This window comes from Melanerpes formicivorus, unplaced genomic scaffold, assembly GCF_026170545.1.
Source record: "Melanerpes formicivorus ecotype bairdi unplaced genomic scaffold, bMelFor1.0.p_v2 SCAF_6, whole genome shotgun sequence".
Classification (NCBI taxonomy): domain Eukaryota; kingdom Metazoa; phylum Chordata; class Aves; order Piciformes; family Picidae; genus Melanerpes; species Melanerpes formicivorus.
Genome location: NW_027142358.1, coordinates 34,968,397 through 34,996,024, shown reverse-complemented (window position 1 = coordinate 34,996,024; position 27,628 = coordinate 34,968,397). Strand labels below are relative to the sequence as shown.

Here is a 27,628-nt window from a genome sequence, read left to right as displayed (position 1 = left end):
AGCACAGATCTCCACGGGGATGTCCCAGACTGTTGCTGCAGCTGCAGGTGGCCAACACCTGTGAAGGCTGAGTTTGTATTTCTACAGTGTCTCATGGAACCTCTGTGTTAGGAGCAGGTAGTTGTCTGATGTGATTACCTGCCATGAGCATTTGATGGACACAGGCCCTGCCTCTCCCATAATACTGAGGAAAGGTTTTCACACTGATAAAGTACAACCAGCTGGCAGCAAGTTCCCTGTGTTAACAGGGCCAAGAATTTGCTCTGAGTTGCAGCAGAATGGTGGTAGCCAGTCAGAGACAGACAGCTTTAAATCATGGAACACAGAATCACAAAGTTTGGAAGGGACCTCTGGAGATCACCCAGGCCAACCCCCCTGCTAAAGCAAGGTCATCCAGAGCAGGTTGCTCAGGGTCCCAATGTCCAGGCAGCCTGCTCCAGGGCTCCAGCACCCTCACAGCAAAGAAGTTTCTCCTCAGGTTCACACGGAACCTCCTCTGCTCTAGTTTGTTCTCTTTGCCCCTTGTCTTATCACTGGGCACCACTGAAAAGACTCTGACTCCCTCCTCCTGATTCTTGCCCTTTAGATGTTGATGAACATTGAGCTCCCCTCTCAGCCTGCTCTTCTCCAGGCTAAACAGCCCCAGGGCTCTCAGCCTTCCCTTGCCAGAGGGATGCTCCAGTTCACTCATGATCTTCGGAGGCCCTCCCTTGGACTCCTCCTGCTCCCTCTCTCTTGAACTGGGGAGCCTAGAAATGGCCCCAGTGCTCCAGCTGAGGCCTGACTAAGGCAGAGGGCTCATGCCCCAGGGTGCATGGATGTACCAAACTCGTTTCTCTCACTTCTCAACCTCACCTGGGTACTGTCTTAAGGCTCAGATTTCACTCATTCCCTGTTCTTTGATGCAGGCTCCCTCTCGATTTGCACACCAAGTTGCAGGCAGGAAAAGGAGATTTTACCACTGTGTGGGAAAGAATTTGGTCAGGAGCTTCTTTAATTTCCCCACACATGGTAGAGCAGTGCACTGCAAAATTGAGAGACACATTGCTGGAAGTTTGAGGGCAAGAAGTGGGAGGAAAATGGAGCAGAGCTGCCTGAACAGCTCCTTCGATTCTGAAAACTGCAATTCGACAGCAATCCTGGGGGCTGGGAAATAAACCTCCATGCCTTTGCCTCTGCAGTCACTTGATTGGTGTCAAATTGCTTAAGATGAAATCAAGAGTGAGATGTAGTCATATTTTTCCAGCTTCTTTCTATGGAATGGGGGTCACAGTGTTTGGGATCAGCAAGTTGCTTATGGCATTTATGTGCGACTGCGGGTGGCACTTCAGCCTCTCCAGATCTCGGGCTTCACCATGAAGATCTCGGGCTTCACCATGAAGATGCACCTTTTTAGTCAGGACTTTGCAGCACCATGGCTTCTCAGGCAGGAAAGGCACACTTCTGGTACCTCCTTTTCAAGGCTTCATCCTTCAGTCCCGATGGATTCTGGTGCTGCCCCTACAAAACCCTGGAAATGAAGATGTCTTGAGGGAGGGAGGTGGTGTGTCAGTAGCTTCAAGGAGCACCCATGCAGTGTGCTCACACTCATGAACATCTGTCTTCAGGTCAAAAAAGGTTCTTCCATGGCTGCCTCTTACCAAGATGCTCTTGCTGTGGCCAGGATAAGCAGTGGAAAATCTCTCCCAAAGAGAGAGGGCAAGGTGAGAAGACACAAGACCTTGGCAGGCAGCGGCACCCTTTCTGCTCTCCTTCCCAGCCCCCACCCCATTAGGTGATCAGGGTTTCCACCACCCACCAACTCTCTCATTTCATTTGCCTTCCTCCTGCAAGGTGAGCGCACAGAGCAGCTGTGCCCTGCGCACACAGCCAAGAGCAGTATGTTGCAAAGGTGCTGGGGAGTTGCAGTGATGCTGGGGCTGGCTGCTGGGCAGCAATCTCAGGCTGCAGCTTTCACAGGGCTTTGGAGAGGAGGTGGCTGCCAGTAACACCACTGCTGATGGAGACTGAGCTGCAGAAGGTAGAGCCACTTGCCTAAAGCCCACCTGCAAACCAGCCACCCCCAGAACCCAGGTTCTGCTCAGTGCCAGGCATCACGAGCTGGAAGTCACATCTCAAGCCACAGCAGGGGAAGAAAATCTCTTATCAGGGAGGCTGTGATGAACAGCCCTCACCCCTCAGAGAAGTGCCTTGCACCAAGAGCTGCTATTTGACAGTACTGCAACAGCTGGAAACAGGGGAGCCTGGGAGGGAGGCTTCCTCATTTAGACTAAAATCAAACCTTGCTTTTGGCTAGTAGGTGAGGAAAACCCACCCCCAGATCTTCTGCAAGAATTAGGCAAGCAAATGCTCCTTTAAATGGCAATTCAGCTCCCAGCGCAGAGCTCACCCTCAGCAATTGTATTCTCAGATGCTATCCCATTCATAACTCTCACAGCCTTTGGAGTTTAAAGAACAAAGGAGCAGACAAGAATCACCTTATCAGAGCCACAGCAGAGGAGGACACTGACAAAAGGCAGGAAATGCAGAGTAATTAAAATGACTGTTGGGTTTATTTTCACTGGAGTTAAATGCTGCATTATCAGCATCATCATTATTAACTTTATGTACCCCACAGCTCTTCACACAGTCCAACACCCCGAAATATTATTCCCCTGTGACACATTTAAGGAAGAGCAGCGAGCCACAATTCAAGAGAAACTCTACACACACCCCAGAAAACCCACCCCTCACCCCCAGCATTTAATATTACAACAAGCCTAAAACCAAATGTAATTAGTCACCAGAGTGGTGGGGAAGTGGTGCTAAACTTCATGAAGCTGATGGCTGTGATGTAAAGAACAAGGCTGAAGGTTCCCAGGTGACCTCATTGTGGCCTTCCAGGATCTGAAGGGGGCTACAGGAAGGCTGGGGAGGGACTGCTCAGGATCTCAGGCAGTGATAGGACTAGGGGGAATGGAATGAAGCTGGAGGTGGGGAGATTCAGGCTGGAGGTGAGGAGGAAGTTCTTCCCCATGAGAGTGGTGAAGCCCTGGAATGGGTTGTGCAGGGAGGTGGTTGGGGCCCTGTCCCTGGAGGTGTTTAAGCCCAGGCTGGCTGAGGCTCTGTCCAGCCTCATCTAGTGTGGGGTGTCCCTGCCCATGGCAGGGGGGTTGGAACTGGATGCTCCTTGTGGTCCCTTCCAACCCTGACTGATACTGTGATAGTAACAACTAACAAAACAATTCTGCACTGGATGTTATCCAGGGAGGGGGGGTGGAAACCCACAACATTAAACCCATGTTGCTGCTTCAATACCATCTACTACTGGGAGCTGGCAGAACAACATCTATTCAGTCCCAAAGGACATCAAAACATGGACAAGGAATAAAAGGGGGGTGGGGGTGGGGAGCCAAAGCCTCAAGCCTTTCCAAAACGGTGCTAATGCTCCACTGAAACTTAATTTTATAATTTACTGGCAGTCAAGATGGCAGGAAATAAAATAATTTGCTATAGATTCTGCACAACAAACCCCCTGCTCTGCCTGGGAAGGGTAATTATCCCTCAAAAAAAAAAACCAAGAGAGGAAAGAGAAAGAAAAAAGAGGGGAAAAAAAACCCCGACATCTCCTATTAAGCTAAAGTCTCATCAAGAAGAGAAAGAGTGCCTCATTACATGTAATTACCAGGGAATTAGAAACATCATTTAACTAAATGAGCGAATAATGCTCAGGATATTGAAGAAACTTGCCTGCACTTCTGCAGAGCACTCTAAGTCCCATTACAAAAATTGCACCTCTTTAATGGAATAATTTTAGGCCTTGTCTGCCTTGCTTTAAAAATAAAGAGCCTCAGAGAGGCAGAAAGAGGCTGAAACTACCATAAACAACTGTTGAAAAGAGCTGCAGAGTAGGAGCAGTCTCTACTGGATACCATGATTTAAAATGACTCATAATCTAACATAATCATGAAAATTAAACCTGAGGACGTGGGGGGAGGACGGCAGGGGGAGAGGGAGGGAAACGAATTACCCTTTTTAATTGTACTTACTCAAGACTACAATGTCTTTATAATTATACATTATAGATAATGGGGGGAAGATTCTGGGTTAAAGGTAACTCTTACAGAGGGGGATGAAAGGCTGCTGCATTAGAAGCCAGCCTGAAAGAAAAACAAACCCATACCTGCTGCTAGATCCTTGCTGTCCTGCCATGCAGTTGGCTTCTAACAGCAGTTACTCAGGGAATTGACAACGGCCATGAGGATGTCTTCCATGCAGTTGGCTGCTCCCAACAGCAGAGAGTTACTTGGAATTAACAATGACCATGAGGATGCCTTCCATGCAGTTGGCTTCCCCTAACAGCAGAGTTACTCAGGGAATTGACAATGACCATGAGGATGCCTTCCATGCAGCTGGCTGCTCCTAACAGCAGAGTTGCTCAGGGAATTGACAATGGCCATGAGGATGCCTTGCATGCAGTTGGCTGCTCCTAACAGCAGAGAGTTACTCAGGGAATTGACAATGGCCATGAGGATGCCTTCCATGCAGTTGGCTACTCCTAACAGCAGAGTTACTCAGGGAATTGACAATGGCCATGAGGATGCCTTCCATGCAGTTGGCTTCCCCTAACAGCAGAGTTACTCAGGGAATTAACAATGACCATGAGGATGCCTTCCATGCAGTTGGCTACTCCTAACAGCAGAGAGTTACTCAGGGAATTGACAATGACCATGAGGATGCCTTCCATGCAGTTGGCTTCCTCTAGCAGCAGAGTTGCTCAGGGAATTGACAATGACCATGAGGATGCCTTCCATGCAGCTGGCTGCTCCTAACAGCAGAGTTACTCAGGGAATTGACAATGGCCATGAGGATGCCTTCCATGCAGTTGGCTTCCCCTAACAGCAGAGTTACTCAGGGAATTAACAATGGCCATGAGGATGCCTTCCATGCAGTTGGCTACTCCTAACAGCAGAGAGTTACTCAGGGAATTGGCAATGATCATGAGGATGCCTTCCATGCAGTTGGCTTCTCCTAACAGCAGTTACTCAGGGAATTAACAACAGCCATGAGGATGCCTTCCATGCAGTTGGCTGCTCCTAACAGCAGTTACTCAGGGAATTAACAACAGCCATGAGGATGCCTTCCATGCAGTTGGCTTCCTCTAACAGCAGAGTTGCTCAGGGAATGAGCCAGGGCCACGCTGCTGCATCGCATGCAAATGACATCAACCCCATGGCAGCAATCTCCTATCTCCCGGAAAGGTGATTCTGATGCTGCACTAACAAATAAGGTCTGGACAGCGTCATTTGCCACCATTTTGACATAGAGCTTGATCCTCTGCCAGGAGAAACAAGGTTTTTCTCACTGCTTTTAGGCAGAGGAGTTGTCTCCAAGCCTTGTAACAAGTCACTAAATGGAAAACATCTCCCTTGAGCTCAGAAGGGTTTGAATTCTGGTTCCAGGAGGAAGTAAATAACTGAAGTGACATTCTAGCAGAGTCCCACCAACAGGTCTGGGAGGGGATGAACAGGGAGAGCATCCCTGTTTGGCTTAAATTAAGTGTCCTTAGAGGCATGAAGAGTGCCAAGAGGGAGAGGCAGAAAGAAGGGGATGCAGCTAACACATCATCTGAGTGGGGCGCGCTCCCCCCCTTACCATCAGCTCTCATTTCCTTCTCGCCACAAAGAATTCCCTCTCACCATAGAGATGGGAGGCAAACAAGGGTGGGTTTGCCTTTCCTGTAAACAGCTCCACAGCAGAGCAAGATGTTAGCATAACAAATGCTGAGATCGTGTGAAGCCCCAAAGGGTTCAATCTGGACATCTCTGCTGAGTAAAAGAGGACAGGGGGGAAAAGGGGGGGGGGGTAAAAAGTGAGGATTTTGCTGCTCTTGAGATCTTGAAGGTTTCAGGAGGCTCTCACAGGCTTGGTTTGCAACCAGAACAGAACAAAACAACGTTTGCATGGGGGGTTGTCGTAGTTTGGGATCTTGGTGGTGATTTAGAAGCCAGTCCAGAAAGCAGCATGTGAAAATGTCAAGGTTTTATTCACTGTCTCAGCACTTGTGAGGTGTATTTGAATTGTTGGAGAGCTGGAACTGAGCCTCCATGAAACATGACATTTAAACTCCTCAGTGCCACCCTGAGGGAGGGTAAGCAGAACTACTTGGAAACATCCAGAATGTGAAAGAAAGATAACCACCACCCAGGGGAGAAGGCACTGCTTAACAAGCAGCATGCAAGGCCATTGGGTGCTGAAACAAAAGCCTGGGTGGGACCCAGTGCCTTTGGAGCAGTGCAGCTTGTAGGAAACTCCTGCTGCTGCTGCAACAATCCCAAGAGAGGTGCTGACCAACATCCTCCCGTCTTGTGCAAGCCCTGGTGCAAAGATCCCATGCAGCTGAGATGGGCACCGTGGTCTTACTCTGCCCCAAGAGATGACATGATCACAAAGCTGCTGCTTGTGAAGTCATGAGCAGGCTCCTCAGGTGCCTCTCCGAACAGCAGCACCTGAACCTTCAGTTGCTCCTTGAGTGCCACCAAGAACAAAGCCCTGGCGAGCGCAGCCCTGGAGCACCAGGGGTGTTTGAAACCTCAGTGTTTGCTCACCCATGGGACCAGAGTGAGCTGTGTCCTTTTGAGCCTACCTGCTGGAGCTGCAGCCTGCAGTGGGTGAATGCTGCCACTGCCCAAGGCTGCACAGCCTCAGCTGCTCTCCACAGAAACGCTTTTCCTCCTGTGTTTGGGTGCTTCCAACCAACTGCCAAAGCAGGTTTGGGCCTGTGCTGGGTGACGAAGATATTGTGCATCATGGAGTCCTGAGTGAAAACTCCATTGTTCTTACAGAGTAATTGAGAAGGGCATTGGAAGGGTCTTAACCTTACCTGGTCTTTTTTAATTCCAGTTTCCTAAGGAAATGAGGCTCCTGCAATGAAATTGTCTGCCTGCCTCTCCCCTTCTCCTCTCATCCCTCTAATAACTTTGGAACTGATGGACCAATTAGGGCTGACTCTGACAGAAGAAGGAGGTCTCAAAGATATCAAATTCCTGTATCCCTCATGAAAGCAGGCAGCCAAGCAGAGGAGACAGCCTTTAATAATGTGCCCAGGAAGGAAGGAAGGGCCAAGAAATCTACCTGGGAAAAGTTCCCTTCTGATTGTGGAAGAGTTTAATTCTGAACTTCATTTCTCAGCTGTCTAAGGAGGAGACTGGGCAAGAAATATGACCCTGGTTTGCACTCGCAGCCTCCACACCGATGTCCACATCCATCAGGAATATATAACAAATATGTACACATCTATATATAATCCCAAAAGTTTCCTTCCCACCCCATGCTCAGACACCTCGCTCCTAAGCCCATTATCTGCCTAATTAACTGCTGGATGTGTAAAACCGTTAGAGCCATCTTGGGGGAGGCTGCACGCTTTAATCGCAATTACACGCTGCATATTTCATGATATATATCTTGTGCCTGTAATTAGGGATAAAAAATGTGATCCCCAAAAGATGGTTAATAATTTAAACCCTGAGGGTTTGATTAAAAGCACTTGAGGGTTGCATATGACAGCGACTCTATTACAAGCAAGGGGAGAATGCAAGGATTTAAGCAGCTCTTTTCTTTCCCAACCCAAGAGCGATCACCTTAACAACAAAGGCTTTAAGCAGGAGGGGAGAGAGCCATTTTCCCCAGATGTTTTATTTATGCTGCAGCATTGAGGTTCCTGCACAAACAGCCAGATGTTTCCCTCCAAAACCTCCTCAGCAGAAATTCCTGTACCAGAGTAGAGAGGAGCAGAGCACTTACCTCACCGCTCAGGCACAACCACCTCCCAGTCACCCTCTGCTTGCAGGCCACTACGTAACGCCTTCCTGTGAAGAACCAAATCACCTCAACAACAAATGAAACACACATATGGGAGAGAACAAGCCAAAGCCACCCTCTCAAAACATGTGACTTACAGAGCCAGGAGATATTTGTATTGTCTTCTTCCAGCCTGCCTCAGCAGTGGACACCTGCAGACACTGCAGAGGGTGGTTTGTACTGTCAGCAGCAAGCAAATAGCGAGGAACAGGCTCGGTGCTGTCACGGGCCTGAGAGCAGGGAAGCATCTCCCCCTCAGAAATACCCCAGATCTGCTCCTGGGGAAAGTGTACCTGCAGCTTCTCAGCAGCTTAGCACCCAGCAGTGCAACCATCCAAAGCCCAGCACAGAACACTTCTGTGGGCCAAGGAAACTGAGGCAGCAGTAAGAGGCATCAGAAACTGAGGGCCTGGCAGGCGGTGAATAACGTGTACATTTATATAGTCTTGATGTCTCCGCTCTTCTGCCTGCTGCACAGCTGCAGGAGTGTGACTCTTCCCTTGGCTTTCCAAAGCCCATCACAAATTCCCTGTTTAACAATTCTTAGCAGTCTTTGATCTCCAGGTTCTGAATTATACATTTTTCCTCTGCCTGGATAATGCCCCACAGCAGCACGGTGGCACATTTTATTAGTACTTTTAGAAGCACAACCTGTGACTCTGCTTGCACTTTCTGCTGTCACCCTGTTACATCCACCCCTCACTAAAGCAGTCAGCAAAGCCCCTCTCTGTATTCTGCTGGAATCTCCTCCTGCCTCTTAGCAGCACTGTGTACCAACACAGCAGTGTGCACTGCACCAGCATGGAAGAAACACTGGCACTGAAGAGGAGGCACCTAGTTCTCCTTGAAGAGTTTGCTCTTTTAGCTTCACATGGAAGCACTGCTCCTTTGATTGACCAAAAATCACATCAGATGAACCAAAAGGATTAACTCCAGCAACTCCCCACAGTGAGTCCAGAGCACAGGCAAAACCCAAAACCAGCTAAGTGAGCAAGGACCCAAGGAATCTGCTCAAGTCCTGCCTTTGCTCTCTGACGAGGAAATTCACTTCCTCATCCTGTGCCTTTGTGGACACCTGTGGAACGAGAGCATTTCTCCCCCCTCAACCTTTGGCTGCCTTGTCTATTGAGGGAGCAAATTCTCAAGCCAGCATCACTCCTTACAATGCATCTGCACAGGGCTGCGAGCGAGGCAATTGCCATCGTTGTTGAGGGTTGTTGTTGCAGAGCAGCAGTGGTTTGCAGCAAACACAAGCAGGGAAGAGCAACCCTTGCTTAGCTTAATTAAATGATGAGGAACTCTCTGGCAGAAGTGAATAAATGACTGCACTTGATGCTACCTTGCTCTGTTTTTACCAAAACACAGTGGGCTTCTGTAAGTGGGGAACTGATTACAACCACAGCTTCAGGCTGCACTGCTACGGGAGATGCTTAGTGCCGGCTGACAGCGAAGGCAGCTGCAGGCTTAAACTGCAATTATTTGAAGAGTGGTGCAAGCAAAACATTTACATAGCAAATAAGACTCACATGCTCTGCTTTATTGACCTGAGACAAGTTCAGTCCTGCATACAGAATGGAGACACACACTGAACTTCGGGAGTGTGATGGCCTCGTTTCAGGGGACAGCTGTGCAGAGCTCTCTCCCAGGTAGAGCTCCCCAGCTCTGGTGTGCCAGGTCACAGCAACAGGGTAAGCTGAGCTGAAATGAGTCTGTCTTAACTGTGGTGTGGGCCATGAAGAGAAATAAAAGTCCAAGAACTTAGAAGTTTTAAATCACTAGGGGTCCCTGCCTTTGTTACAAAGAACACTGGCTTGTGTGACAGCAGCAGTGCCAGGTGAGTGCAGAACCACCACAGGTGCAGTCAGCACTGCCTGACAAACATGGAACCAGCTAACACCACACCATTCCTGGCAGATGCTCACCTACCTTGGGCTGGAGAAACTCCACAGATGGAGACCCTGCAGCTTCTCTAGGCAATTTACTCCTGGGCTTAACCATCCTTCCACTTGGAAAGTTTTCCCTAATGTCCACGCTAATTCCCGCCGCAATTTAAGCTCATTATGCCTCCTCCCAGTCCCCGCGGACGTGGAGAACAGTTTATTCCCTTCCACTTTGCAGGTAATCACAGGAGACTCTGAAGACCTATTATATCCCCTGTGTTGCCATCATGCTTTAGCACATGCACATCTTTTCATGCTGTAGGATAATGCATGGTACAGTCAGAAAGCAGCACACAGGCAGCCCTGGGAATGAAGAGAGTTCGCAGGCAGTGCCTTCAGCTGATTAGTTGCAAGAGTATCTGGGCGAGTCCTGTGTTTGACTTCTCATGTCTGAATCCTGCACATCTAAATGTATTACCAAGTATCACTTAAACACTATTGTGAACAAAGGAGCCTGACACATTTCAGAGCAAATGTCACCTGGCTGGAGGACTACAAGTTAGATCAGTTGCATATTGAGTAAAAAATTACTAGCGGTGTGGTTATGATTATACTAAACAACATAAAAGCAGCTAATGGTGTAATCAGCAGAACAGATGTCTGCTAGTCAAAAGAAATGGGTTCTCCTCCAGACCACTAATACCAATCACTGCTGGTGGAGGTGTCATTTAGGCCAACATTTGCAAGAACAGCCCCCAGCAGAAACGCCCAGCTCTTGGGCATCTATCTCAACAGGCACCCCAGCTGCATGACTGCTGCGCTTGGGGACTACACCACTCCAGCTACCAAAAAGCCTTCATTTCCAAGGCAGTAAAAGCCACTGGGCACAAAAGTGTGAGGCAGTGAGGCAAGGCAGAACCAGCAGCACCTACACAGCTTTGTAAGGGCCATTCTCAACAGCATCACTTTAGGCTTTGTGTCCAGCACTCCTATTTCAGCTCGGTGAGCTCAGGGCAGGGCTGCTCTTGCTTGGGAAGCATCCATCCAAAGGGCACTTTTATTTTAATGTATACTTACTGTAATTGCAGCAGCAGCACAAAACACTGCAGAGATGCAGCAGAGCTCCTGTATACAGTAACCACAGCCTGAGTATCTTGCAGCACTGGCCAGCAGAAAGTCCACCCTAACAGCATGCTCTGTAACATTCAGGGCACAGATGCCACTTGGCTTCTCATACCACAGCCTTACCAGGCTCTTGTGAGAGACAGCCCATGATATTCTTTTCCTGCAAGCAGCCACTGGTGATTGATGACTCGATTAAAATGATGGCTATGACTGTGTTTTCTGTATGGCCCTCCACACCCTCCAGAAAGCACTGACTTAAGGAGCTTGCTTAGATCTCAATTCCCTGCTCACCAGGCAGTACTTCCTCTTTGTTCAGCTGCTTCTCATTCCACCATTTTGCTGGCTTAGGGACCTCTGCCTTCAGCTGCATTTCTACAGGAGAGCTAAAAAGAGGAAGATTCATCTTGTACAAGAAACATCCATATACCAGCTGCAGAGATCTGTGCCCAGCACCTGGGCAAGCTGCAGCCCTGAGCAGCTAATACTTCTGCCCCGTTACGCCTGGCTGTCTCCATTTCCTACAGAGGGTTTCAGGCATTTAGCTAAGACTGACACATCACAAGGAATCTCCTGCCAGATTTACATCAAACTAGACCACGAGCTCCACTTCCTGCCAGGTATGCTGGGCTCCCTGTGCACACCTCAGCACATCATTTCCGCCCCCATCCCGATCCTTACCAATGAAGTGTCTCAGGAGCGGCGTCATTTCCCCTCTGTGCCTACTTGGCTAACCAAACTATTTGCAATTCCCCCAGTTCTTTGTCTCCCCCCATGTTCTCATTTCACTTTGCACCCTCCACTTCTACCCCTGTTGAGTCTCCTCTCTCCCTTTCACAGGTCCCTTTCTCCACATCCCCACCTCTTCACTGCTCCCAGACTATTTCTGCCTTCCCACATCAGTTATTTGGACCCACTCTCACTTCGGCTCTCTTCTCCAGAAGCAAGGTCACTTATGCTTTCAGGTAGCAACAAATTCTTTGTGAACTCAGCCCTGTCTTTTGTAGTATTATACTCTCTGAGAGGAGATGGAAGAACAGATGCTCTGCAGAGCTGTGTGGATTCCAACCAGCACACGCACCGTGCTGTGGGATCCTGCAACGCTCAGCAGCATTCTCAACACAAACTCTGTTCCAGCCTACAGCTGTGCCCCAGACTAAGGATTTTGTCTACCATTTCTTTGCTAGTCAACCTTGCAGAAACCTTTACTTCCCATGGTTAGGCCCCAGACCCTATTTGGCAACTCATTTCTACCAGGAACAACTCACAATATCAAGGTGCCACCACTGCCCAAGTGGCAGGAGTCCAAGCCTTGCCCCAGACCACTCACATCCCCTCAATGTCCAAAATGCCACTTCAAATCAGAGGGGATGGTCTACATCTACCAGAAGAGAGGCTGGATGCTCCTGGAGCAAGGACATTGCTCACATTCAATTTAGGAAGATCTTTATTCTTCTCCAACCTATCAAATCCAGTTTGTTATCAAAGAATCCTTATCTAGCTCGTGGCAAACTACAAAGTGCTCCAGGTAGAACTCCTTTACTCTGCCTGCCTGGTGACAGCTCCACAGTTTGTCAGCTTTCCACACACAGAACCCAGCTTCCCCTCCATCACCACCACCTGTGGAATGACCAGTTACTCCTCCTGTTGTGGCCAAGTTTGCTTCTTTAGAGGTAGTAAGTACTCCTGCTAGCTGCACAGGCACTGCTTACTCCCAACTTCTGTTACAATTAAATGTGAATTCAATCAGCACTTCAAAACAGCCACACCTGAATCACCTCTGGTAAGCTTCACAGTTTGGTTCTTTCCTTTACTCTTCCCCACTAGGTAAACACTGAGTCCTCCTCAAATGCCTGATAGAAGCTACCTTCTGTCAGTCTGTTCTGCAGGTACAGCTGGAGGAGACAGCTCTCACTGGTGGCACTAAGCAGCCAGTCAGGAATGTGCCACACTGCATCTGTTCTGTTCAGCAGAAGATTGGTAAGTTTAGTCCCTTGCTCAGCTCTGCATTCCTGCTTAGCAAAGACCACACACAGGAGAGCAGTTGGAGGAAGACAACTTAGACACTAAGACATGTTTCATTTGTCCATGACCAAGCATCTTCCCACACCTACCCACATGCCACAATGAAGAGGCTGATGCTTCTGGTTGGAGATCAGACTTCTCACCAACTGCCCATGTGGTAGACAAGACCCTCAGAGAAACAGTGTCTTCATGGAGTTGAGTGGCTTAGATGGCCTGAGAGAGCTCCACTCTGCTCTCCCACGTGAACTCTGGGCTACCAGGTCAAAGCTACTGCCTTGGAACAAATCTAGACCTCTACATTTGTTCCCCTGTATCTCAATTCCTCTCAGGCATCTCTAAGGTTAGGTTTTTATGCAGTAGGTGAAAAGGAAGCACAGTACCACACATTCAGGTTCTGCCCTCCAGAAAGCTCTTGGCTCTCCAGTAGCAGTCAGGTCACTGAGATCAGTAAGCTTTAGACTTGTGAAAGCATTGCCTGGAGAGCCAGCAGCCCTAAGCAAATTCCCAGTGCATTTCACTGGAAAAGGCAAAAGGTTCAGAAGTTTCCCATCAGGAATATCCAGAACTCAAGAATTCTTCCAACTTTGTGTTCACAGAATCACAGAATCAAGCAGATTGGAAAAGACCTCAGAGATCACCAGGCTCAACCTAGACTGTTCATTTCCCAGACAGCAAAGCTGGCTACAGAAAGTGTTTGTTTCTACCAAAAACTATGAAAATTTATTGAACAGTTAAGAGACTGCCAGAAGGTTTCCTCATGAGATACTAACAAAATGTGCTGAGCTCTCCCAAAGTTACAGTTCTGTAGACAAATTAATCTAACAGCTACAGACAGGAGATAAAGAAAACAGTTTTGCTAACACCAGAAACAGGCAAGCAGTGCCAGGTCACACCAAACAGGTATTTCTTGCTTAAGAAGCAACATCAGTACACAGATTGCTCCTCTCACTTCTGCTGTTCTCATTCACTCTTGTCAGGAGCAGGCAGGCACCTCTTGCAGAGAGGAAATATCACCAGAAGTCTAAGTAGACCTGAAATAAATAGACAGTATTTCAGCAAGCAGCATTTGGAGCAATCATAAGCAGGTAAAGCATCCAACATTCCATAAGAGCAGAGGTGTGCAAAGGCAGCTCTCACCTGTACCAAGACAGAATGTTTAATCACTTGGCCATCACAAAGCTGATCCTGCCAAGTTGGGGCTGTTTCCCCTCACATGGCACCATCTTGATGCACTTAAAAGTGCAGTGGGCAGAGATGCTCCAGTGGCCCAAATGCATATGCAAAAAGCTCCCTGAGACACAACTGTGAGCCTCCCAAGGAAGCTATTTTTAGAAGCAGCCAGAGATGACTCCCCCTGCTGTAACACCACAAGGCACACATCACTCTGAGTGCCCCAAGGTTGGCACCAGCAACTTGTAAATGTCAGAAGAGCACATAAACCTTGTTAATGTTTTCAGAAATTCATTTAAAGATAGAAACAGGTCCAAAAAGATGCCTGCCTAAATGCACTGCAATTACGTTACAATTAGTTTCCACATGCACAGATAGGCTCTGTCTTTGCTCAGCTCATTACTGACTCAAACAATTTGCCCTGCTGGGATCAATTGTTTGCTAATAAATAATTGTTTGCAGTCACAAAATGATATTAAGGACTATTCTTATTAGTTTTCCTTCTACAGCCTAATAAGATTCAAAACTAGCTGATTCCCAAGAGTCTAACCTTAACCTTGCTGTGTTTAACAGCCCAGGAAATGATGAACCATCTGTTTCAGAAAATAATGGAGGGCCAAGAGGAAATATTGTTTAATTGTAGATTAACCTCCTCCTAAGGCAGAAAGGAGCATCTACACAATTAGCAATCATAACTAGCAAGGAACAAAAATAACTGGAAGCAGCTCTTGCTACAACAGGGCCTTAAGCAGCAAGTAGTCCTTTCTCACCACTTGTGTGTTTTTAAGCAGCCCTCCAGGTACACAAGCAGCACAGCCTGGTTTCAAACAAATCTGGACTCCACAATGTGGATTTATTTTTACAGAGGAAGCCCAGAAATAAACACCCCAACAGTTCTGCTTTAGTTCTTCCACCAGTATCACAACTGATTCAAAACCCAGAGATGGTCTATTGCTTTTATTCTCCTGGAACTTCCACCTCACACCTCCACAGCACTAAAATGGCTGCTCTGAAAGCAACAGACAAGTCACTGAAAGGGGAGGGAAAGGCCTTAGAGGTTCCCAGCTCAAGAGCTTTGATCACTGCTGTGTCTATGTACACAGCCTCTTAAATAATGAGGATAACCAGGTAAAGCCTGAGATGGGTTGAGGACTAGAAGGGGGAAAAAAGCAATGCCAAACCAGAGGAATTTGGAAATAAAGGCAGCTGCTCCTGTGCTGCCATAATGAAGAGCAGTGCAATTCTGCCCTGTGACAGCAATTTTTCTGTGGAACATTCATGCCAAAGCGAGCTTAACAGAAATCTTTCACCTCCATCAATCAGGGTGCCCCGCTCTGACAGCAGCGGTGACAGCAGAGTGCGCTACCAGAGGGCTGCAGCAAGCTCCAGGACCTGGGAGCTGAGAAAGCCTTCCTTGTCCAGATTCCCTCCTGCCTGTCAGAGCTGGCTGCAGCAAGCTCCAGGACATGGGAGCTGAGAAAGCTTTCCTTGTCTAGATTCCCTCCTGCCTGTCAGAGCTGGCTGCAGCAAGCTCCAGGATGTGGGAGCTGAGAAAGCCTTTCCTTGTCCAGATTCCCTCCTGCCTGTCAGAGCTGGCTGCAGCAAGCTCCAGGACATGGGAGCTGAGAAAGCCTTTCCTTGTCTAGATTCCCTCCTGCCTGTCAGAGCTGGCTGCAGCAAGCTCCAGGACATGGGAGCTGAGAAAGCCTTTCCTTGTCCAGATTCCCTCCTGCCTGTCAGAGCTGGCTGCAGCAAGCTCCAGGACATGGGAGCTGAGAAAGCCTTTCCTTGCTTTTCCCCAGCCTTCCCAGAAGAGGGTCCAGATTCCCTCCTGCCTGTCAGAGCCGGGTGCACACCCCATGTGCACAGAGTACTTCCAAGCTTCAAATGCCCAGAGGTAGGAACAGTCACTCGAGTTATTCTCGAATCCCTCACTCAACTCTGGGAGCAAGGAGCTAGCAGTGACTCCACAGCTCCACAGAACAGCACCCATTCACCAAGGAGAAGAGTTTGACATTCTTCTCCCACCGAGCCACCAGGCACGATTTTACCCATGGGCCGTCTATCAAGCTGCGGATATTGAAAGCTTGGGGAGGAAGATAAAATCAAAGGCAGGCCTACTGTCAAGCTGCTCTATCTGCTGCCATCAATAATGCTATTCATGAATTGAGGAAAATTAATAAGTCCTGGGAGGAATGCTCCCAGTCTCCACCACCGGTGAAGCACACTCACTTGGGCTTGGTTTCTGCATCTGTCACTTGGCGAATGTAGATCCCATCCTCAGGGTGCTCAATGTCATCCATCTCGTACATGTAGGAGGAGGCTATGGCCAGGGTGGTGCCGTCGTTGCTGAAGGCAAGCGAGGCTATGCTCGTGGGATAGCGATGGAACTGGCACAGCCGCTTCTTGTTGAAGGGGTCCCAGATGTTCACAAAGCCATCCGAACCGCCTGCAAAGCAGCGTTTGACAACCGCTCGTAAGTTACACTTGGGGAGAGGGGCAAGACTGGAAAGATACAGCAAAGGGGAGAGAAGAAGTGAAGAGAGACTCCCTGCAATTCCTTTGTTAGTCAAGAGGCAGAATTGCTTTGTCAGTAGAAACAGTTACACGGCGCTGCATAAGTCAGGAGCACAACCCCACGGCCCAGACCCCCTGCTGAAGCAGCCAGCTCTCACCACATCAAATCACTTTGCCAGAAACACCACTGAAACGCTTCCAGAGCGAGGGCCTATGCGTGAGAGGCTGACCCGTTTGAGATGGGAACTGGAGGAACTGGTGTGCTACAAAGCAGCTGAGCCTCTACCTGTAGCAAAGGTGTTGTGGACGTTGTGGAAGGAGATGGCATTGACTGGGTAAATCTGCTCGATGTTGTTCTCCTTCAAGCGGTGACATTTGAAGGCGTATTTCTTCTTCTGGATTTCTGGACTGGGATCCAAGTACTCCACTGCAACACGACCTTCAATGGAGCTTAACACATAACCCTACCAGAGATTACAAATGGAAGTGGGAATGGGCATTTTGGAAGTTCACAACTGGAGAGGAGACTGCAGTACATTGTACAGCCCTCTGCACTCAGGCTGAATGCAGAGAGTCTGCACTTGCGCACAGCCAGGAGCTGCTGGTTACCACACCCCCATGGCATCAGTGAAAACTGCCTCCAACAAAACAACAACTTCCTGAGATTCTCATTGTTGCACCAGGGTTTAATCTGACAGTGAGACTTTTAATTACCCTGTGCAGGTCCCAGCACAACATTCTTCTTGCCCCAAATCAGCTGAAGAACCCTTTGCATTTGCCCACCTTGGGGCCTAAGCATCTGCAATATCAGAGCTACTCGGGGGCCTATTGATTTTCAGAGTTACATTGTGTGGAAATTAGTTCAGAGCTTTACACCAGCGACTGAACACTCAAGGTGAAGCAGTATTTTCAGAGAAACTTGATTATAAGTGCTGTCCACTTATCCAGTTAATTACAGTCCTGACTGAGAGCAACCTGAGATGCTTTTATTACAACTTCTGAGCTAAGCTCATAATAGATCTTTCCAGAAGCAGGACTGCAACGCTCCCGAAGCTATAGCAAGGCTCGTTAAAATCCATCCCACAATACAACCTGGAGGATCAGCTTGTTTTACTGGAACTGAAAATGGACAAAGTGCTCATGTCAGTTCAAGAACAAGCAAGGTCTGGCAATTCCTGTACCATCACTGTGGACAGGGGAAAATTCCCTTCCAAAGTATTTTGTCAGAAGCAGCTAATCTCCTTGCTTTAGCTCAGCGAGAGACACACCACCCATACAGCATGTTAAGCTGCAAGATCATCTAAATTGGACAATTCCCCCTAGATAATGGATCAGGGGCTCTTGAATGCACCACAGACTCAGAGCTGGGGGGAAAAAAAACAACAGGAAAGAAAAACATATAAAGGACACTCACATACTTTTAATCCTGCCCCTGCTCACAGCCTACTGAAGCAGCCAGGGCTGCAGTGTAAAAAGGCTGCTCAGCAGCCACCAGCTCCTTCTCCCTCCCACCACAACTCGGTGTAGGGTTGGTTTGTTCACTGTTTTACAATTACACATCAGTATGATGATGCACTGAACAGGATGGTTTTAAAAAGGAGACAACACTGAGAAAAGAAGAAAATGTAGCATGCTGGTGCATCAGTGGCAAACGTTCCCAGGCTGCACCGGGACAAGCAGCTTCGACGCTTCCCCCAGCCCCAGAGTCTGATTACAGAACCTGGGAGACCAGAAGATTCTTCAGTTAAGCATGGAGAAAATCTAACAAATTCCCTCCCTCCCCTCTCCCCCCTCATTTCTATCAAAGAATATTCATCAGAAATGCAAGTACTGAGCTGGTTCCCCCACCTGTTTGTTGGGGAAGGCTCTGATGCAGCGGGTCTGGTACTTGAGGCTGGATTCTCGGCGCTGCTGAACGTAACCCATGTTCCGCAGGTCCCACACCAGCACTCTCCGGCCTGCTGTCCCCACAATCAGCCTATCTCCGGACACAGAGAGGGTGTAGACCTTCAAAGCAAAGTGAATTGCAGTAGTTAGCGCTGATCAGCCTGGGTATCCACGGCTCTTTGTACAAAAGCAACCGTCAGCAACACACAACAGCAAAACAAGTGACCCCTACAACCGAGACTAGAGCTACAGCATGCCCTCTGGCTTGAATTCCCAGCTCAAGTTCAGGGCAAAGAGCAGCAGTGTGCACCTGGTTAATAAGACATCCAGGGAGAATTTCAAAAGCTCACCTTTAATTCTGTATCCTAGCACACAGCTGAAGAAAACAACCACCACCACCCCCACACCCCCATACACCATCAAGCCCAATGTCTCTCCATGCTACAAAGAACTGATCTGGTCAAAGACAAATGTTTCATGCACATGTACCATTCCAAATTTCAGGCACCTCTGCTCTGTTACCAGTCCCCAGATCTCAGTGGTACCTAGATCATGCTCTTCACATGAGATCTCTCCCTTTGGCTGGCATCACCCCTGTTCTAAGTGCTACACCTGTGCCCATGTATCATTTCAGATGGAAATCAGTACCACCCAAGCTTTCCCCAAGCTACTTCAAGCATTACATTTGTTGGATGTTTCAAGGCAAGAACACCACACACACAACATATATGCAAAGTAAGAAGGGTGGAAAAAAGGTGTGGCTGTTGGAAAGCATCTTTGCCTGGTGTGCACAGCTTGCATTCCCCACTATCAATCTGGGACCCTGCAGTTTAAGCCTACAGCATCACACCACGCAGTTTCTCCTTGGACTCCCTCCCTCTGCTAATTGTGTGGTTTTCTTCTGAAAGAGAGTACTTCCACATTGAGCCTCATGTTAGTAAAGGGAAATTACTTGTCAAAAACTCATGGAACAAAAGTGTAGTCTGTATGTAACTAAGGGAAGTGAAGGAAGCAACGTGCTGCACATCATGACAAAACTACTACGGCTTGGGATTTCAACTCTACTGCAGAAAAACTCCTTCTTTATCATACTTCTCATTAAAATCCTTGGCAGATAAATCGTCCTGTTCCCAGAACAGAGGCAGCTGGAATGCAGCTGATCTGGAAAGACGTTAAAAGGAAGAAGGGCCAATTGAAACCTGTGCTATCAAATGAATTACAAGCTGTTGATACACAAGCAAGACAGAGCCCAGCCACCTATAGAGGTCCTGTCACCAAGCTGCTAACAAGAGCAAACCACAAGAATGAGCTTTCCACAAGTGACCTAACACAGCTAACTCCATAGGAAACAGATACTGTATATAGCTCAGCTCAAGAATCAAAAGTGTAAGAGATGTGGCATCCTGCCAGAAGGACTCCGTTTACTTTTGCCATGTGCTTGGACGATTTCACTCCAGTAGCTTGAGTTTCACTCTCTGGTTCTCTTACAGAGCTCAGACTGCACTGAAATATCAGACAACTTTGCACTTGCTATAAACACTTCTGGAGAACTCTTTAATCCAAAGATTTGTTCCAAAAGAAGCAGGCAGCTGTGTGTATGTGTAGATATATTTATTCACTTAACCAACCCATCAGCCAAGGTGAATTCTCACTCTGCAATGGGATTACAGAACACCCCCTCTAAAGCTGAGGCCTTAAGATGGGAAGCATCTTAAATGTTCACATAGCAGTTGCCTAGAATTTCTGATGGCTCTGACTGCTAAGTCCCAATTAAGTATAAAAAGGGCAATGAAACCTTTGAGCCAAGAGTAGCCACACATTTTAACAAGAGAGGTTTGTAAATCTCCCTTTGTTGTAAGTGGAAGAATTGACTCAAAATGATTAATAAACACTACCCAAAAAAGTGTTTGTACACAGGTATGGAAACAAAGGCATTAAGAACAATAAATATCCTAAATCTCCTTTACAAACTGATGTCACACCTGTACAGGAAGTATTCTTTCTGCAGCACAGAAGCATAAATCAGATGAAGCCATTGTCATGCAGTTCAGTAGGGGTACACATTCATCAAAGGCAGCATTAAAAAAGTGACATAATGAACCTGGCTGAACCAATGAGCAGCTTGACTCACTGTGCCTGTCCATTATATGATGTTCTGTCAGCAATTTATCACAGCTCTTTACATGCTACATACTACAATAAATCAAGGCTAGAAATAATGCAATTACTTCATTCTGAACAAAGATCTTGCCAGAAGTAGAGTCAGCTATGTTGCAGCAAAAGTAAGAGCTATTTAGCTGCAATAGGAAAGGTAATGAGGGCTCACAATTATGACTTGGCAATGATGTGACAGGGCACAATGAAATGTAAGGTACAGGCAGAAAGAAACCCACTCTTATGCAAAATTATCCAGAACCCAGCCTGTGGTTAGGAGCCTAAGGACAGAAAACAGCAATTACCACTCTAGCTCTTTCAGCACCACCGCTGTAAGCAGGACAGACCACCACACTATACAAAACAGCTGCAGACATCACATTTGACCTCCTTTCTCTTGGTCTCTTGCTACCACAGAGGACTGCAGTGTTAGGGGGCTGAATGGATTTCCTAGGCATTGGTACAAAGCCTGGTGTTACAACAGAAGCTGTTATTTCAATACAAGTGGAAGGAATCCCAAACATGATTCCAGGCAACATCAATGGCTCCGTGCACATCGCCAAGCGATCAGACCCATGGCTGCCAGGGCGTGAGATGGGAAAGCCTTAGGTTAAGGACATCAGCAGTGCCTACTGTCACTACACCAAGGATTATTAACCACTGCACCAATCTCACGTGTTGGGTTTGTTATGTTTGCCTTCAAGTCTGTTCCAAAGGACAAGAATTCAGTGCAGCACAAGGGCCAAGAGCTGAGCTGTGCTCTCCTGTCGACGCAAGCTTGAAGCCTTCACCTACCATCACAACACACTCTGGATGTTGGTGTTTTCACAACCTTTCAACCTTCCAAATGCAGCTTTAGCAAATACAGTCACACAGCTTCCCACATTCAGTTCAGCTCAAGACAGTGTGATGATGTTCAACCAGGCACTGGCTGCAGGATTTATCCTCTCACCTGGAACACAGCACATACCTTTTCAGGCTGAGAGAAGGTTCCTGCGTTGCAGGGAGTCCTGGGGTCCCACAGCTTAACTGTTTGATCCCAGCTTCCAGTCACCATGACATTCACTTCTGGGCAGTACTCCACACACCTGATAGGAGCATCATGAGCACCCACAAGGTTTTCTGCAAGAAAGTACAATACAGTGTAGCTTCACTGGCTCTGCAAGCAGGAAACATTGCCTCAAGACCAACAAAAGGACACACTACTGCAGGATGAACATGCCATTATCTGGCACTCCTGGGGTGTGCCCCTTCAAGGGGTCCCTTCTGTGTCTCAGAAGCATAGCTTTTGCCAAGACAAGGATTGCTGAATTTAAACTTGGGTCCTCTGAGATTATGAAAGGAAGAGTTTTAGGCAGCCACAGAGAGATCTTCAGAGGTACAAAGAAGTGTTTGTTGTCAAATGGCATCAGCACCTTTGATGCAAACACTGATAAGAAAGTGACTTAAGCTTGTGTATATTAATGTTGATGACTGAAGGAATGACTATTAAATGTTAATAAAGGCATTGATGCAAACAGTAACAGAAAGTCATCTATACCAGAATGTTGACCTTTACCTTAACATCCCTGCACAAAGCTTTGTCAAGCCCTGACTATTGGTAAACACATTTGTCTCAGGCTGAAATTTGCTTTTCTTTCTGACATAAAAAAGGTTAGACAAAGCAGCTACAGGTTTTGCCCCAGTGAGGCCCTGGAACTGTTCACTTTTGAGCTATGCTTTGATAGGGAAAAAATGTAATAAAGCAAGAGCTTTATGTACACTCTGCCATACATGTGAAAGATGTGAACCAGCTCTGAACCACAACCTTCTGAAAAGCACATGCTCAGTTCTAGCTCAGTTTAGCTAATTCCCCCTCATTTAGACACAGTAGCCTAGGGCAGAGCAGGATTACCATCAGAAATCCAACGCAAGGCATCCTACAAGCAGCTACTGAACGCTTCCATGCTTGAGGTGGTATTCATTAGACAAAGCATACATGCTGTGGACCTCAAACAGACAGTGACAAGTACACAGCTACTTCCTCTCCTTCCATTACCACCTTCAAATAATTAAATAGAATACACACACATCCATGGACATTCACTGTGGGACAAGCTTAGCTTCTGGCAGGAGGGACTCAGCCCTCCTGTCAAAGGTGTGACAGCACAACCTCCAATTACACCATAAGGAACACAGCATTGTTCAGCGCCTCGGTGAGCCACAAGGGCTGACAGTACAGGAGTGCTGAGCACCAGCATGACCATTTACACCAACAGAAGATACTACTGGAAGGAAATATCCTCCAGCTCAGCAGCTTGGAACGTGTCCCACCCACCCAAGTGCAAAACTCCAAAGCCTAGGCCAGTTGAGATCACCTCACAGCATTCCATCTGCTTACCTTGGTCTGTGTTTAAATCGTGCATTTTCAGCTGCTGATCCAATCCTCCACTCCAGGCATGGGTAGGATCCTAGCAAGCAAGACACTGCACTTTAGGACACACATGAGGCTTCCCTGACTGGCACACACTTCATCTCATAACACAGGACTTGCTTTTGGGAAGATGGGAGTTAAGACCTCAGGGTTGAGCTCCAGCCCGGATTTAAGCAGGCAGACAGCAGAAGCTTTGCCAACTGTTTGAGGACTTCAGGGTAGGAATTGCTTTCATTTAATGTGAAATTCAAAAGAAATAAAAGCAGTCAGAGGCTGTATCAAACCATTCCTATTTCTGCAGCAGCAAAACACAAATCTCACTTTAAAATGATCATCACCTAATTGAAGTGCTCCTTCTACAACTAGTTCAGCAGCCAGAAAGCATTGGAGCAGCTGTCTGCTGATCCACAGGATGGTATCAGATACATGGCAAAATGTGCAGTGAGAAGAGCACAAGCAGAATTAGAAACTCAAACTGACCCTTAGTATATTCAGTAACACACCAAAATCCAGTCACTGGAGGAGATGCAGAACATCATAAAGAACAAAGAAAATGCCAGGGGAAAGCTTCCATTTAAAAGCAGGCAAAACAAAAGAGGTGGCACCGATAAACTCCAGCCGCTGGCATCTCGAAGGCAGGGCATTCAAGTACAGACATGGAGTACCTGGTAAATGGCTCACTTGGAACAATGCCATGTTTCCAAAACAACCCAGGATGAGAAGGTTAAGAAGAAAAGAATAATTGGCCATGGGTATCTATTGTGAATGATGATTTCTGGCTATGTAGCCCCAGTACAGCCCTTTGTAAGAAACACACCCCCACCATTTCCCATGCCACTGCAGAAACAGCACAAACCAGCTCCAATTACCTTTGCCTACTACTTCCACTAGAATTACTTGTGTGCTGGCACTCTTCACAGCAATTCCTGTATTTAGCACTAGAACTACACTCACTAAAAGAGGAATAAGCAGAAGCTTTTTGGTTTCAATCCAGATTTCAGGTAGGATTTCAGCGTCCCTTTAATGTCAGGGACTGACAATTTCTCCTGGGTCCTGAGCACCACATGCCTAGGAAATAATCACTTAAAAAAATCACTTCACACACTTACATAAAAAGCACAGTCCAGGACAGCTCCTGAATGCTGATATTTGAGCCTCATGGTGTTGGCAGGAACATCATAGAGCCGGACAGTCGTGTCCCAGGACGAAACAAGCAGAAACTGGGACGTGTTTGGGCTGAACTTGACCGAGGAAATCCCATCGTCCGGGGTCTGGTTTAGCTTGAACTCGTTTGACCCTGTCATCTGCAGGCAAGGCAGCAACAGAGACACAGTTTCACTATTAACAAAAACTGGCAAGTGAATTGATAATCCATCTGAAAGGTAACTTGAAGAGCACTTGCAAGGTTTACCAGCTTTTGCACAGGAAAAGTTCAGAGCAGTCTCAGATTCCTGACACTGGAAGATTCAAGACCATGATCCCCACCTGAGACTGCAACAAATTCCTCCCCCTACAGACAGCTTAAGTTTAAATATGAAATATAGCATGCAATAAACAGTACCAAAAGTTGGTTACTGTTATAATCCTCTCAAAGCTCAGACATTGCTACTTACAAGTGCATTTTCCCCACTCTAGTGTGGGCAGCTGTTTTCAAAAGTAAATATTTACAAGGTACTGTGAGCATCAGAAAGTGACTTGAAAAACCCAACCACAGCACCAGCAGCCAGAAAGGAAGCTGATCTGAAAAGCCCAACAGAAAGAGTTGAGCTGTCCCTGACTTGTTGTGGCTGCCATGTACTTCTAACAATTGCACCTGGATCATCTTCTAGACAGTTTCAGGCTCTCTGCAGCTTTCCAATCCTGAGGCCTCCCTAAGTGCTGTAAAATATTTCCCCAGAGCAACAGCTGTCAGATTTTTTCCTCTCAGAGCCTACAGTCAGGCAAATAAGGAAGGGGATGCTTAGTGGGGTACTGAAATGGAAAGCTAACACATAAATACAATGTGACAGGAAAAACAAACTAAGGAGTGATCAGTGACTCTGAAGGTATCTACCAAACTCACTTCACAGTCCCAGCTGCACATGTGAACACTTCAAAAGACAGCAGAGGCTGTGAACAGCAAATCTGAGCTGGGGAAACAAACTGCAACACTCAGAGAAGAGCTGTTCACTGCAAGTGCACCAGCAAAACCACCACAAGTTTTAAGGCTTCAGAACGCCTTAACGACACATTCCCCTGGTGCCCAAAGGAACAGAACAGTCAATGTGCTCAGATCTTCTACAACACTCTCACTCCTCCATTTGTTATGCTCAACTGCTGTCAGACCCCTGAAGTAAGTCGGTAGAGAACGAGCAGGGGATCCAGCACAAGGGTCACGTCCTGTGCTATTCTAGGTCAGCACTTGTCAGAACAAAACAGCCATCAAGCTGCACAACAATGTGAGCAAGACACGCTTAGGCTGGAAAAATTCCCAAAGTGGGAGCTTTGGCAGGTGCTCTGCAAGCCATCCTTCAGAAACAAAAGCAAACCAACTCACTACATCAGCACCAAGAGCTATTTAAACACGAAGTGAGAGGAAAGAAAAATACACCAAGCTTCGGAGAACGGAAAATAAAGGTTCCTTTCTTGTGCTCCTTTTCAGCTCTGCTCAGGGAACACTGGGGCAAAAGACAGGCAGCTGGAGAATTTGCCACACTTATTCCTATATCAACACTCTAAAGGATTTTGCTACCCCTTCATCAGAGTTTAAATTGTAAACTACACCTCAGGGAGTATTTCAGATGGATGTACAAAGACAAAATCTAAAGGGGCTCAAAACAGCTACAAACATTAGAGTGGAGGTGCTCATGCCTGGGCTGCTTGGGACAGAAAACTCAAGCAGCAAGCACGAGAGTTCGATGTGCCTGGGACAAGAGTCACAGCCCAGCCCAGAAGCAATTAATAAGCAACACTCCAGGAAATAAAGTTACTTACAGCCAAAACCTGGCAGGATCTCCCAAAGAACGTATGAGACATCAGAACTTAAACATATCCTACCTTTGCACGTGTGTTACCAACAAATAAAAAGAAAAAGGGGAGGGGGGGGGAAGGAAGGAGGGGGAAAAAGCCCACAACACAAACACCAAACCCAGTGAGAGAGCTCTGCACATTTCCCTCAGTGACGCTGGTCCACAGCCAGGGCCGTCAGACAGCGGCGAACGCCGAGCTCGCCTCCAACAACAAAGCCCTGGCAAAGCGTTTCAGCGCCTCGAGAACCAACTCGTCAAGAAGCCACTATGGGGAAGAGGAAGGCCACTGAGCCAGCGATGCTCGCTTAGCTACAGGCTGCACCTCTGCACGCTCCCGTTCCCAGAGCTCAGTGCTGCTGAACGGATACGGGAGCGCAGCGCGCTCCGCGCTCAGCGGGCCGGCAAGTGTCACCGGGGGAACGCAGGCCTCTGCGGCGAGCGCTGGGACGGGCAGCCCGAGCCGTCCTGAAGGAGACACAACAAGTACCGTTTTCATGTTGCAACGCCAAGGAAAAGCTTCCTTCCCGCGGCGGCAGAGGGTTACGGAGGCGCCGGTCTCGCAGTCCGCTCCCGGAGAAACACGTCAGGATGCGGGGAATGCTGCTGGCTGCGGCGGGAAAGGAAAGGCGTCAGAGGCGGGCCCCGCGACCAGCAGAGAGGCTCCGGCACCCACGGCCCCACAGGGAAACTAGAGGGAAGCGAGGGAGAACTACGAGAGCGGCAGGAGAGCCAAGGCAGCCCCAGCCCGGGCGGGACGAGGCCGTTCCCAGGCCGCAGCGCCCGCTCGGCCTCAGCGCGGCGCCGGCCCGGGAGTACCACCCAGGCCTCCGCGTTGCCTCTCACCCCGAGGAGGAAGAGGCGGGCCCGGGTGGCGTTTGCAGGCCGGGCCCCGGTGGCGTTTGCAGGCCGGGCCCCGGTGGCGTTTGCAGGCCGGGCCCCGGTGGCGTTTGCAGGCCGGGCCCCGGCGGCACGCCCGAGCCTCACCTGGAGCTACGCGCGACCCCACGCTCCGGCCTGCCGCCAACCGCCGCCCGCGCGCAGGCGCACTCCGCCGCCTCCCACCCACGGCCGGGCCGCGCCGCCTGCTATTGGCCGGTTCAAAAGGGCGGAACGGCGCGTCCCGGCGCACCCCGCGCGCCCGCCGCTTCCTGTGCGCCGCCGCGGGGCATGCTGGGATGTGTAGTCCTCCGGTCACGGCGAGGAGATGCGCGAGAGGCAGCTTCCAGTCCCCATCGCTCCGGTTATCTTCGTCGGCAGCTGCGGGGGTTACTGGGGGGGGTGCGGGTGCGGGGCTGGTGCTGGTGCTGCGGCCCACCTGGGAAGCCACAAGGATGTCCCCCGGGGGGAGATGCGGTGGTCTCATCCCCGCCCCGGGGCCACGATTGGGGTGAGCGCCTTCCGCTTCCCTCCACGGGAGGCGGCGGCATGCCCAAGCCCGGGCGGGTCCCAGACCGGCCGTAGCGCCAGGCCCGTGCCGCGGAGGAAGGGACAGCTGCTGCCAGGCTTTAATAACGTTAAAGGAGAAACACGACATACGAATTACTCCCCGAAATACAAAAATAACAGAATCCTGAAAGGCAGGGCGGGGGCACCGGCACCTGAGCGCCGATGCT

General features: G+C 48.5%; 1 protein-coding gene across 3 annotated transcripts; it reads right to left on the bottom strand.

The window, feature by feature from the left end:
* Positions 1-13,559: 13,559 nt before the first annotated feature.
* On the bottom strand, positions 13,560-27,078 carry BUB3 (BUB3 mitotic checkpoint protein). Of its 3 annotated transcripts, none has more exons than XM_068140464.1 (9): positions 27,000-27,078; positions 26,503-26,622; positions 24,117-24,311; positions 22,975-23,044; positions 21,565-21,716; positions 18,402-18,560; positions 16,840-17,017; positions 16,269-16,485; positions 13,560-13,897 (listed from the first exon to the last, which is right to left on the bottom strand). In XM_068140464.1, the coding sequence occupies exons 2-9, from the start codon at positions 26,509-26,511 to the stop codon at positions 13,888-13,890; spliced, it is 990 nt and encodes a 329-aa protein (XP_067996565.1). In that variant the 5' UTR covers positions 26,512-26,622; positions 27,000-27,078; the 3' UTR covers positions 13,560-13,887. The 3 variants fall into 3 exon arrangements, with proteins under 3 accessions (XP_067996565.1, XP_067996566.1, XP_067996567.1); XM_068140465.1 differs by lacking the exon at positions 27,000-27,078 and adding an exon at positions 26,859-26,940; XM_068140466.1 differs by lacking the exon at positions 13,560-13,897 and having other exon boundaries at positions 16,265-16,485.
* Between the last annotated feature and the right edge of the window lie 550 nt (positions 27,079-27,628).

What these genes read in the sequence shown, in the direction of transcription:
- BUB3 (XM_068140464.1), bottom strand. An exon ending in TCCTGGACTGTGCTTTTTAT is followed by an intron (nt 23,045 to 24,116) that starts GTAAGTGTGTGA and finishes CTTGCTTGCTAG; the next exon opens with GATCCTACCCATGCCTGGAG. An exon ending in CGATTTAAACACAGACCAAG is followed by an intron (nt 21,717 to 22,974) that starts GTAAGCAGATGG and finishes ACTTTCTTGCAG; the next exon opens with AAAACCTTGTGGGTGCTCAT.